At 39.8% G+C, this 13,850-nt stretch overlaps 1 protein-coding gene across 1 annotated transcript; it reads right to left on the bottom strand.

Annotated features, from left to right (window-relative positions):
- Positions 1 to 9,568: 9,568 nt before the first annotated feature.
- LOC135472931 (uncharacterized) lies at positions 9,569 to 12,205 on the bottom strand. Its single transcript, XM_064752663.1, has 3 exons — positions 11,958 to 12,205; positions 10,703 to 11,104; positions 9,569 to 10,297 (listed from the first exon to the last, which is right to left on the bottom strand). The coding sequence occupies exons 1-3, from the start codon at positions 12,166 to 12,168 to the stop codon at positions 9,996 to 9,998; spliced, it is 915 nt and encodes a 304-aa protein (XP_064608733.1). The 5' UTR covers positions 12,169 to 12,205; the 3' UTR covers positions 9,569 to 9,995.
- Positions 12,206 to 13,850: the final 1,645 nt, after the last annotated feature.

Genomic DNA, 13,850 nt, shown 5'->3' with positions numbered 1-13,850 from the left:
CGCGAGAATCAACGACGAATCTACACTAGCCAAGGATCTCAGCTGTGATCTTTTGATATGGGGTTAGGCGTAGACCATGGTGGCCAGCGCTTCCTGTGTACCAGTACATCGTACCGGGATTTGAGAAATAAATTTAAGGCAGGGAAGTTTATATATATTCATTTTTTCAGGAATTTTCACCGAAATTTTGGTAAGACAGTTATATGAGGCCATAGTTTTTAATTTATGAAGTCAATATTTGCCAGTATAGTGTTTATGTATTCTCGTAGAAAGATTTAAACTTACGTCCATCTGTTTCATGAACGAGAGATGTTGTTGTTGTTCATGTATCTGCATTCCTACACATTTGGGATAATTATAAGTATTTTCAACAATATAGCCATAATCTAAAAATTACGAAATTCTATGTCATTGTCTTATCTGAAAAACTTTTACCTTCTATTTTCGTTCTTGTTTCACACAGCAAAAGAACATTTATTGTCCTCAGTTCAATTTGTACATTTATGTCGCACTGACATAAGTACCTGTATACTTGAGGAGAAGACATCATAAGTAACGAAAGCACATAAGACAAATACAATAATTGGACCGCTACAATGTATACTCCACCCATAGAGCGAGGTCTCGGGTTTCGGTCAGTGCATATAAGTATTCGTCACTTCCATAATATTGCGGAATTGCGCTTCGCGAAGTTGATGTGTTTATGTTCAGCTCTATATACAGACATATAAACATATCAAACCTTTTATATGAAATAGACTTTAAGTTTTCATAAATATATTCATGACGTCATATCGTCGTCGGCTCTTACGGTTTGTTTGTAAACATTGTTTGACAAGATCGGTCGGAAAGGTAAACAGCCGTGTATGGACGAGAAACAAAGGAAAGCACCATTTCATGCTCCAGGTAAATCAGGGTTTTCACGTATGTTTTACCAGAAGATTAAGTTGTCAGATGTGACCAGCAAGCTAAATGAGGGGAAGGAATGTCAATTTTGTCAGAAAAATGTGTCAAGAAACTTGCAGAAAGCAGGGTACAAAAGACGAGTTGCAAGAAAGAGAATTGCGGTTCGTGAGGTGAAGAAGAAAAAATGTAACCGGAGTGGAGTTTACCGGTCCTTTCAGTTTCACAGCTGGAACAACGCTGGCTTGCTTGTGACTATGCTCTTTATTTCTTTCCTCTGGTTTTACATTTGGACTGGGCTCAGTCGTATGTGTGACAGTCGTGTGCAACCCTGGAAGGATAACAGATACAAGCATAGAGCGATGACAGGCAAATAAGCGACAGCTTAACTCAAACCGACCGCCTTTGGCGAGGCGGCAGCCATGTCATGGATACTCTCGTACCCAAACCGGGCCTTTTACATACAGATGTAGTTAAACCTTCCCTTCTCTCATAACAACAGTGTTCAACGGTTCTACCAATGGAAGCATCATAGTCACAATAATGTATCCAAAAAAGTAAGAAAAAAAGTAGTATTACACACCTAACACAAACACAAAAGAGTTGTGAGCACTTGCACATCATCAGTATGAAATAGCCCTTAACCAAGAAGGCTAAACACTGTCTATAAAGGACCATGCAATGTGTGCGAACTCGGTGGCGCCTTACCCTGGCACAAAAGGGTGTAAAATGGTGTAAGGAAAGGAGGAACTGGACGAATTATCGAGAGTGAAAAATGCGATATTTTCTGATGAAAGTCAAGTTGTGATAGAGACGGACAGTCCCATTTGTGTATGGAGAAAACATGATTAAGTCAACAGTCCCCATGCATCATGTCTGCTGGCCATCTTGGAGGAAAGTTACTTTTATGGTGTGGGCTGTGTCTGTCACATTAGTGGTGTTGGAACATTATTGACGTTAGATGCCAACATATTGGCACAATTGATAATTTATAGCCTGTTATAGCCCGCCGTAGATAGCCAGCACAATACCCTCATCTAAATATCATGGAAATTATCTGGCTTAGTGTAAGAGGTGCACCAAGTAATTAGGTCATTATCGGTGACTGGCATGTTGATGTGTGTTCGGAGATCTCCGTGACTGTTCGGGGCTGATTAGCTCACAAAAGTTTATTACCCATCATTTTTTTTTTGTAACAGTTATTTTGCATAATCCTCATTCATTGTCTGAAGTCAATATATATTGAAAGATTTGTTTTTGTATGTGTAATTAAGACGCACACTAGATGTGACCGATCGAGGTCACCCGCCATCTTAAATCGCAATCGTGTAGGTCGCACACGATCATACCGATCATGTTTCGTAATTTTTGTCATGTATGTAGGAATGCACAATTGTTGGAAGGAAGATGCCGTTTCAGTGCGCTGTTGAAAGAACTTTGTCTTCTCAGATGACATTGCGTAAATCAGCAGATTTGATTCTAAAAACAAAGTGGGATTATGTCATTGTGAACAAGCGCAACTTACCGTAAAATCTCAAGAAATCCGTATAGACTCGAGAAGGCTTTATTTTGTGCTACATGATGTCTTTTAGAGGTTTAAAAGTAAAATGTGTATTTGAGCTAGCAAACACACAGTTATATTTTGGCCGTTAAAGTACAAATGTGGAAATTGCTGTAGAATTCTCGTATGTATAGTACATTACATGTTTTTGTAATGCCGCTGTGATCCTTACAGAGGATGCCACGGTCATATACAGGGTATATTATGTGAAATCATAATGTAAATGTAAGTAGGGAACTATGCCATCAGTATTACAAAGTGACTGAAATTCATAAGGATATTTTAGTTTATTACTACTAGTTATTACACCATAGACTAATTGTCTGTCGTTGTTTCATTATACCCCAGCTAAGTTGATTGTTATTCTGAACTGCCAGGCGCTGCATAAGTAGCTGCTTTACTGAATGGGATGCTGTAGCTCTCTTGGGGGTGAGTTTTAGAGTTTCCCCTCTGGTTAGATAATAATGTGTGTAGATGATATTGTTTTTAGAACGAAATGTTACTGTAGTGATACAGTAGAGGTGCCTGATGTATTATGTTACATTATAATAGACTCCACTGAATCAGGATAGGTCCAGGCAGTTGTTTAATTGTTGTATTTTTTTTTTAGTAATTGTCAGTTGTGACAAATCTGTCAGTTGTCGAAATGTAGATTAATATTTCCTTACACTTTTTAAAAATTTGGTTAATGTGCACGTTAAATTCAGTTCTACTTATATACAGATAAGGTTGTATTGAAATGTTTTAGGATGTTTAGTGAGTGGTCAGTAATAGTGATGTTTTCACCGGCATAGCATGCTTTGTGTAGATGTATAAACAAGCGATTTTAGAACAGAGGTTGCAATTCTATGATAGTTATTGTGAGAATTGTCTTGTGTCAGATAAGATAAGATAATGTTGCATATGTAAGACCTGTTTGTCTGTGGTTGAATCACCTGCGAGACTATCTTACGTTGTCGGGTGGACACGTGACTGGCTTTTGGGGGAAAACAAGTGTTAAATATATGCTAGACAAAGAAACTCAAATGCTCTGGTGGGTTTTCACAAGTGCCACAGCCTGAGAATTTATTATGTGAGGCAGAGGTACTCAGTATAAGAGTAGGAGTATCTGTAAATATGTTTCTTCCCTTCCTTCCTTCCTTCTGAGTTTGGACAGTGTTCCCGCTGAGGGACTCACAAGGAGAAGCAGCCTAGAGGGTAACGTCAGGCAGTCAAGACGGTACAGCACCTGGGTGAAATGTATGAATGAAGACTGGCTGTGATCTTGGCAAAACACGTCTTGACTGCTCGGCTGTCTTGGAGGGAATGGGGAGCTACTAGAGCTTTCAAGTATTAATGAGTAAATAATTTAGAACTTAGCTTTCAAAGACTTAATAGAAGTGCCATATGATCATAACAGGTAAGTTAAACAAGTTAAGGTGTTGGACATGATTATTAACCCAATTATATATTAGACATGTTACATGTGTGTCCACATGTATACACAGCGACCTGTACACATACATGAAGGTCAAGGTAGGTTGAAGTTGAGAGGTCAGCTTGACAGTCAGTCAATAATGCACGTAACGTTTAAGCATGGCATCTAGAAACCAAGTGACATCATGCTAACAATGATTGCAATATAGCCAATACTAGAGAGGCCAAGGGTCACAGGGTTACCGGTATCCTGTTTAAGAGAAGCATCTAAACATAATGTCGAGTACGTTGCCAGGCTAATAAGGGGCCAGGCTCGCATTAGAAATTTAGACGACTCAGTGTATCCATGTGATGGGTACAAATGCATTTTATGATGCCAGGTCATATCTCATATATAACAAGACATGCTGGTCTATGCCAGCTGACCTTCACCTCCAACCAAAACACAACATTCGTAAATTACTCTTTTGATAATTTAACATACAGGTTACAAATCAATAGTGTAGGCTAATGTATGCAATAATAATCTGAGTGGTACATTTTTATGGGCTGTATACATATTGTACAATCCAGAAGGGTTACCGCATGAGGAACAATGATACGGGTCACGCATGATAACCACATGTATGTGGTGCATGTGACATGTCATTGTATTGTTACGGTATTGAAAACAGCAACAGAAAACAGACTCAGTGACTCAATATTTCAATGTAAACAATGGCTTTATATATAAAATGAGACGTACAGTTTTACAGACAGTTCAACAACAACAACATAAAAAAACATAGAAATCAGTATTACCGGTCTTTAAAAGTTTCCAGTTCACCTTTGCATCCCAAGGAACGTGTTCCAGGAGATCCAACGTAAAGACCATGGGATAAACACACAATTCACACAAGTCACAAATTGTCCTAGTCAGGTACTTCGCTAGGTTAGCGAACGCGAACACAGTACACAGGTTACACAGAACTGGAACAGTCAAGCCTTTGAATGACGTCACACCCGCAGAGCACAACACAGGGTAAATACAGGCATGGAGGTATAATCCACTTTAGATCAGTCACAGCTCCCGCAGAAGCTCACAAACGAGCCGTTCAGAGACGTAGAGTAATGTCACCTTGTGGCAGAACGAACGTCCTTTGCAAAACTGAAAACTTCAGTTTAGAGTCCTTGACGACCTTGTCGGTCAGGTGAGGTCAGCGTGTTAAACAAATTACACAGTCAACACTGTATAATCATAATAAAGATCCGAACACCAATAAACGTGACTTCCGCAGAAATTCACATAAACCAGACATCAGTACTACTGTGGTACACAAACGGTGCCGGCATAAAAATCTGTCCTCCCAAACGAAACTGGCATCACCAGCTCATATAAATATAATGGACTCGATACGAGAGCATCGCACACTCTCCTGGCTCCCAGTGGATGCAGCAAAAATACCTCCACTCTGCACAGAAAACACGGCTTATATACGGTCCAGGTGGATTCAGCTATTCTTAGACACAGAATTAACAGCCAATGAACAGCCAGTGAAATAAACAAAGCCTTGAACAAGGCGCTTTCCACCAGGTCCGCGCTGTACATATATAACAGGGCTTGTTATGCTTTCGCAAAGGTCCGCAGACTAACAGTACATGAAAACGTTAAATAGTCATACATAACAGTATGGTATGTGCTGGTAACCCTTGTTCTTAAGGTAGTCAAAATGTCAAATTACGCATTTAGACAGAATAACAAATTATGACGGAAACGTTTAAACATGATAACCATTTATCAATGAGATATATGTATGTAATTCCTAATAAGGGAACAATAATTGACCAGGTATACATCAGTCGGACGATATAACATCAACATGCTTGTCAGACAGGGGATTTTGATAATATCTATAAACTAAACACAATATTACCACGCGATAGCCCATATGCATATTAACTGTATATACAAAGTTAATATCTATATATATGTATCTATCAACAATAATAACAAATGCTTACTGACTGGCCATAGAGAACATGTACACTGGACTCAAAAGGTCAAAGTCCAAAAGTATGATAAATTCCAGTATATGTGCATCTGCAGTGATATGTAATTTCTGAGGATTGTGTTGTGTTAGCACAATCACTGAGGCATAACTAAATACAAAAACTCAGAACAGTTACAAGTGGTTGCTATTGTACTGAGTTTTCATTTGGCCTGTGTACTGCTGGTGCAGCCATCTTGTTTAGCCACTTGATAAAGGCTGGGCTGATAGGATGAGATTAACCAGCAGGGGTCATCAGGGGCAATAGATGCCAAGGAGAAATTAATCCCTTCCAGATGTGCTGTCACCTTGCTTACATACACTGGGGTAATCAACATGTCTGTAGCTACTGGAGGCTGGTATGGTCAGCTCAAACAAAGGAATTAGGCTTGACCATGTGTTAACCAGGATAAAAGGAACTATCTGTTCTGGAAGTTAGGAGATCAAGTTAAGTTTAGGCAAAAGCTGGTAGTTGATACATATAATCCTTAAATTCCAGATTAATTTAAGTAAACAGTGGTCACTTAGTGAACTTAAGTGGGTTAATAGTTCCAGTGTGGAGGTTTACCCCAAACTAACACAGCTAACCAAATATTTTTACTGTAAACAGGTTGATGGGAGAAGCAGTTATCCCACCTGTTTCTTAGTGTAAATTCCTGAAATCTACTCAGTCAATCCTTTTAGAATGTGTGTATCTCTTTGCAGAGATCACACTAACTCGTGAATGGCTACCCGAAGTAATAACCTAAATTACTCAAACAGATGTGCATAATATATCCTATATGGCACAGTCAGATAAGTGCATATGTAACAACAATTACATATATCAGTTTATGGAAGTGTTCTGAGACCACAAGGGTTAAATTCTTAGCTGGGTGAAATGTATGAATGAAGACTGGCTGTGATCTTGGCAAAACACGTCTTGACTGCTCGGCTGTCTTGGAGGGAGTGGGGCTAAAACAAAGGGCCGCATGGCAAGGCTGGGGTGCGGAGGTCATGTGACCTCCCACCCCCTCTCAGGCCATGGACACTCCCCCACAAGCATAAGGCTTGGTTACTGATGTGACTAGCTTACTGGTGAACACCCAGAGCAGATCTGGCCTGGAGATTTGGGCAGATCTGACCTGGGGGTTTACACATACATTGGATAAGAGTAGTGTAACAGGAGGCAACTAATGCTGTCTTCCTTGGCCTACCCAGGTTCGTAAGTTAGGACCCCAAGTGACGCGAATTAGCCAAAATGCCAGACGGCCAACTCTCCAAAAACGAGGCTCAGACACAGGTTAACAAAACAATATTGAAATTTATTAGGTTATTGTGAAAGCAAGTATTCAAACATAAGGCAACAACAACAAAAAAAGAACTCACGGCATTCCTCTCTACATGTGTCCCTACTTTTACTTAGCCATGACGGAAGGGGTGATGGAATGTTGCTGTTTGCCATAAATGGCAACTTGAGGCTATCCCCAATCATTTCGCCCAGGCAAGCATGGTAACTGATGTGGAGACCTGGTCAGAGGAATCGGCTTGGAACGCTGTCCCCATTCTCTATAGCTGGCACAACGCCTGTCTCAGATGTATAACTTAACGATCACAGGTTTCATAAATTGTGAAACACATTGACCCAGGTCATTTCAGCTTCGGGAGTTCGAGCCATTCCACTAACCTTAGTTACACAACGTTTCTAATCACATTACTTAGTCACCAAACGCATGTAAAACAACTCTAAAGAAAGGAAACTAAGTAAACACGCATGGTATTCCATGAAAAGGAAATAACCCTTCCTCTACAGTAGTAAAGGATGTGACTTCTGGTTCTCTTGGAGTGATGTAAATCTGAACTGTGTCTATATATGAAATGCCTTTTTATCATAGAACATTAATTGACTGTGAGTACATGTGGTGTTTATTTTTGTACATTGCAGGTATTTTTCTTTCTTGTGGTTTCTCCCTCACTTCTGTACAACATCTCCGTTCACCAACTCCTAATAAACTATAACAGTCGTAGCAGATGGTCTACATGTGTTTATTCCCACACCTTTACATTTGGTGTCAGAAGTGGGATGGGAGATAAGATGATTCGTCGTGGTGAGTGGAGAAAAACCCCTGAAATGACCTGGTGATATGACCTTGACCTGACCCTGGATCTAGATGTGCAATGGCTACTGGAGGTGTTAATGTTCAGCAGGAGGTGGATGTTCGTCAAAACTCGGACCGCACCGACGATGTACGCCAGCAAGGTGGTGGTGAACAACAACGACCGCATCTCTCCAGAGTAGAATCTCTCAGCGAACAGATTAAGAGACTTATACTAAAAGTGGAAAGTGAAGATGAACTGTTTCAGTCCAAGCTGCAAAAACCAGTCATTGTTGCAACTGGGCGACAGCTGTCTCGTTTTAGTGACCAGTCAGTAAACGTGTACATCTTCAGGTACGGGTATATTCCAGTCTCCACTCAAATAGCTGAACGTTTACATTTGTACAATTAAGACACTTGTCTTCTTTAAATTATGTATATTAAATCACTACGTTGAAATAGCAAACAGGTCTATAGGCCTTACTGCAGCAGGCATGGATGAGGACTACAAAATTAGGCGGCATCTTTTTGAGCAAATGTTTCAGTAAAGATGTACTCGTGACCGGTAAAAGTTTACCAAGATAAATGCTAATCTTTATATTACAAAAGTGAACGTATATTGTATGTGAAGGGAAATTAGAATGTATTCTATTATTGCACCAGACTATACCGTTATTTTTAAAGCACAAATATCCAAATAAATGACCTTGTTAATAGGATAATAGGATAACAGAATAATACATTGCATATAACACAGTAATATGTTATGATAAGCGAATACATTCAGGCATCACTTAACAGAACAGACATTCTGATAAACTCAACAGATTAATATTTTTAGGTATTGGCATTCCATATTTTGTCAACCATTTGTTTGTTATTTCATCCATCAAAATGTTCTGTCATGGGTTTAATGTTATTTCAAAACTATGTGATCAACGTAGTGTCAGTATATAATGTTAGTGGGTGGGGTACCGTGTCTAGTGTCTTCAGCACGCATGGCATGCAGTGCGTGCATGGCGTTTAAGTGAGGATGCACTACACTCTCAGAAATCTTGGTTCCTTATAGTTCCTCAGAGAACCGTGTGGACCTGTTTTTCGCATAATTGGTTCTCTATAAAACCCGTTGGTATGTAACATAATCATAAACATCTGGTTGTTACTGGGTAAGCAGTCAACCATGTATGGAAAAGATGCTGTTTCACTCGCGGTCCATAGGTGGTGCTGGATCAAAATTAGCCGCTCTCTGGCGATGTGGATCAGTAGAAAATAATATGAGGTACATCAAGCTCGCTATTCTTGTGAAAATTTGTAGAGTAAATGTGAAGAATTTGGTCAGTTACGTTCTAAATGCTGGTGGTGTAATTTGGGCTTATAAGTGAATATTCTTGAGCATGGCGACTAGCATCAGTCAATCAGGCGAGGAGTCATGGAGCATATAAACCAAAACGCATTCTTGTGTGTATTTAGATTTTTCGTCGATGACCGTGCAGCATTCAGCGCATTTATTCATTCATCCGAGATCATTCACAGCCAGAAAACGCCATTTCATATGACATAAAGATAAATGACATAAATCTTCGAGATACACTAAAAAGGTTTATTATTATCAATCCATATCTTTTATGTACAGTTGTGAATCTTTAATCATGTTTTGAACATTGTCATATTCCAGGATCAAGTATCAGGTTGGAAATTTCACCCTGAACAACTCTAAAATAACTTAGATGTCTTCTACTTACAACGATGGTGTGGAATCACGTTTTACAAAAATGAATAAGCAATGGTTCTACGCACATATGTACAAGGATGCTTAGAGCGCTACAACCGATACACTTCAACATTTGGTGGACTTGGATATAAAATCCAAGGACAATGCTTATGGCCGTTTGAGTTAACTTATAAAGTGACAGATATAATAATACTGGCAAATTACTTCACCAAATATGCACATTAAACTTAAATTGAATCATGGAAGGCTTCAAGTAACAGTCTGGTCAGTTACCGACTCTCTCAGTAGTGTTGTCCACCACCCGTGTTGCGAACGCAGAAGTTGTTTCCTTGCGACTGATCTAACAAAAGTGCAGAACCGTCCGTGATAGCAGCGACGTCCTCAAGCTGCCGGAAGTGAAACTCGGTCGGAGAAGTGGTAAGGCTCTCCAGGCAGGAGTTACTAGGGCGACCAATGACAAGGATGTAAACTTCAGCTACGGTACGAAGACGATTCAAGGCTCTGGTCAGACCGCGCGAGCAGTAATCCGGAGATGACGTCACAAGGAGAACTTCCTTTGTTGCATTGTTATATGTTCTGGTGCCTGAAGAGAATGAATAAAGATAAGAGCCCAACTGCATACCATAAAATATATTTTGATAGACTGATGATTCTTATATAACTGTCATCCCCTCTCCATAATTTTGAATATTACCGTATAGGTCTACATAAATACTGGATGCCAGTCTGAAGAAAACTTTAAGGGTGGAGGAAACCAGAGTGACCGGAATGGGTTAAACCATCAACCTTCGGCAAGTGTCTGATATAATCCTGAGTTATTAAAACTTAAGCCTATGAGTGAAATAATAATAATAAACACCAAATGAATAAATAAATCAATAGATAAATAAATAACATTCGAGTCTGGTACATCTGGGATAAGACGGATTAATATATATGGAAATAAGTACCTATATTTTATATTGTATAGCGATGTACTCAATAATACCTGAAGTATCACTGTGCAAAGTGGTCCTGGCAAAGTCAGCTGCCGGTATGATGTTAGCGTAAGTGCTGTACTGGGATCTAGGAACCCTCAGGACTTTGTCCTGCATTATCTCCCTTGACTGGGTATCAGAAAATGTGTGAATCGCCGTCTCTGAGCTGTCAAACGACGCCATAGTGACTCGGTTGTCACTGGGGTTGCTTGAGAAATCCCCGCATACCTTCCCCAAGATGTTCGACACCAGAGATTTATAATATGGGAACAACTGGACATTTACTGTTGTGTCGAGAAGAATGACAAAGTCACGTGACAGCGTATAGAACCCTCCTCCAGCTAAGTTGTACGACGGGGCGTTTCCCGCCAAAAACATGGACAAAAATCCCTCAAAACCCGGATCGAGTTGCGCTGAAATGAAACAAAGAGGACAATTGTTAAGACGAAGTTCCAGATTTGCTTTAAGTTGAGGGCAGTACCTGGAACAAGCTTAAAATTTCGCGAACAAAGGTTTTCTTCGTACGGTAACTTTTTGTCACAATTCGCGGTGCATTAGGGAGTTTAAACCAAAGCAAGGCCGTATACAGAAATTGTACTAGAAATTTCCTAGCAAATGTTTACACAGACATAGGAAATGCCAATCGCGCGATGTCAGATTACTATCACCGTGTTGGTGGATAAGAGACTTTTTGGCTACACGCAGACACCGCCATGACATTATGATTTTGAACGTAACATCAAATCACAATACCAAACATATGTATGTGCTGAATGCCATTATACAAGTGTACATATAAAACGCAGATGCATTTATCTTGCGTGCTTTTTTATTTAATCACGTATTTAAGTATGAATTGACCTTATAAAATTTGTAGTACATTATATATATTACAAGATGTCCACAAAGTACTGATCAATCAACCACGATGAAACTGTGCGAAAACGCCAAACAAAAAGTTTCAGCCACAGATCCAGAACTTCGATTAGCTTTGCAGAAATTTTACTTTAAAAATATTTGGCAAAAAGTTTTCATGAAAAGACAGCTGTGGCTGATCCTATTTCATCTTTATCGCATTGTCATGGAGCTGTTACCGGTACGCTGTGAGGCTGTTCGTACAATGTGTCAGGATTGGCGTGGTTTCCTTAACTTCACACCAACATGTTTTTCTCGTACGTCCACAAAAGTTTCATAGATATAGCGATATGCGTAACTGAGCGATCTCTGGAACAGTTGCTATCCTACAAAGTTGACTTATTGGCTTACCGTTGACTGGTCTGTATTCAACTCTGTCCCCAACACATGGCTGGCCACCTTGCCTGGCGTTACGGAGGATGTCCCGAGTGCGGAACTGGAAAGTCCCGCTGTTGTAAGATCTCCATTCGCTCCAGACGGAGTAGGCGCAGTCTGTCGGACCCCATGCATGCGTGCCGAAGACGAAGGTGCCCAACAGGAAAACAGCCGTAGTGTAAACCATCTTGGTGGAATTAGGCGAATCAGTGACTGTTGTCAGAAAGCTGCTGAAGGAGGCTTTTGGCTCCTCACAAAATGTTTCGCGTATTTATAGCCCTCGAAAAAGACTTCTCCCGGACGTAGACTGACCTATATTTGTTTAATTCAGGTCGACAAACAAATACGGCACAGCATATGAGAAAGCCGGCCGGCAAACAGACAGCCAATCGCAGCCTGTGTATATCGGTTAGCCAATGAATGCGTTCTCTGCCATTTACATCTTTTCCACGCAACACTATCCTTCTCAACAACAAGAAAAGTAACCCCATTCCTCATCGGTAATATTTATGACGGTGTTTATATAGTAAAAAAAGTTGGTGAACTTTTAGAACAGTTGAAAACTGATGTGATAAAAAAATAAATAATAATTAAATCTGTCTGCGCTCAACTGTCCTCGTGTACATGGTCCCGTAGAAATAGTGATTAAACACCCAAAGAAAGGTTGTGGTTTCAAATACAGCTCTTGTAAGTTGTGCAGTTGTTGTTTGCGCGGTATAGCGTATAGTGGGAAACTCAGAAATGCTGCATGGGTCCAAAGTACGTGTGTAATACTTTGATCTATTTCTGGACGATGACACACTGAAAAATATTATCTGTTATTTTTCTGGCAATGATATATGACTGAAATATTTGTGGCTTTGTCGCTAAGCCATAATCTTTCACTCACTCCTTCATTCATTCATTCATTCATTCATGGGGCCTCTGTGGCTTAGTTGGTTAGCGCGCTAGCGCAGCGTAATGACCCAGGAGTCTCTCACCAATGCGGTCGCTGTGAGTTCAAGTTCAGCTCATGCTGGCTTCCTCTACGGCCGTATGTGGGAAGGTCTTTCAGCAACCTGCGGATGGTCGTGGGCTTCCCCCGGGCTGTGCCCGGTTTCCACCCACCATTATGCTGGCCGCCGTCGTATATGTGACATATTCTCGAGTACGGCGTAAAACACCAATCAAATAAATAAATAAATAAATCATTCATTCGTTTTCAACAAAAATTCAGTTATTACATTCGCTATTATATAATGCATTATTATTATAACATAATACACTGTTAGTCTATCACAACCTTTATTTTGAAATAATAGTGACGTTGGGACCATCTAAGTTTTGATTCTAAAATTTCTGAACTTTTTAATCACTGAGTGCCATATACAAGGGATGTACAATATCTATCGAAAAAGTAACTCACTGCATTAAATGAGAACGAGGTTCAGCTTTTGGAATCATCTCTTTCTCAATCTCAGATCCTAATCGTGAATGTTTAGTTAGGAACTAAACAACTATCAAATATGTTCTATGTAATTCTGTTATCTGTATTCTACACCTTTATACACATATAAACAGAAAACGATCGATTGGTGGGCACATTACAATATACACTATGCGATACAGTTTCAGCGAACAAATAGGTCTAAAGCTCGGCCCGGAAGTATGGAGCCCAATTCAATCCGATGGTAGCTCGAGCATAGGCTCTCTTTGTGAATATAAATAAATAACGACGCAACTCAACTAGAGATATAATTTATAAAATATTTGTAAGTTTGTGTCCAAACGTGTGCTTAAAAATGATAGGAATGATCAGAATAAATTGTGAGAAAATTTAATATATATATCAGTACATGTACACTATGAGGTCCCGCTCTCATATATATC

Source organism: Liolophura sinensis, chromosome 8 (genome assembly GCF_032854445.1).
Source record: "Liolophura sinensis isolate JHLJ2023 chromosome 8, CUHK_Ljap_v2, whole genome shotgun sequence".
Classification (NCBI taxonomy): domain Eukaryota; kingdom Metazoa; phylum Mollusca; class Polyplacophora; order Chitonida; family Chitonidae; genus Liolophura; species Liolophura sinensis.
The sequence above is the reverse complement of the archived record's forward strand: the minus strand, read 5'-3'. Positions and strand labels throughout refer to the sequence as shown.

Excerpts from the sequence above, each read along its gene's own strand:
- LOC135472931 (XM_064752663.1), bottom strand. The coding sequence starts at position 12,168 with ATGGTTTACACTACGGCTGTTTTCCTGTTGGGCACCTTCGTCTTCGGC. Across the intron at positions 11,105-11,957 it reads TGAATACAGACCAGTCAACG|CGCAACTCGATCCGGGTTTT; the intron begins GTAAGCCAATAA and ends GTTTCATTTCAG. Across the intron at positions 10,298-10,702 it reads TTTGCACAGTGATACTTCAG|GCACCAGAACATATAACAAT; the intron begins GTATTATTGAGT and ends CATTCTCTTCAG.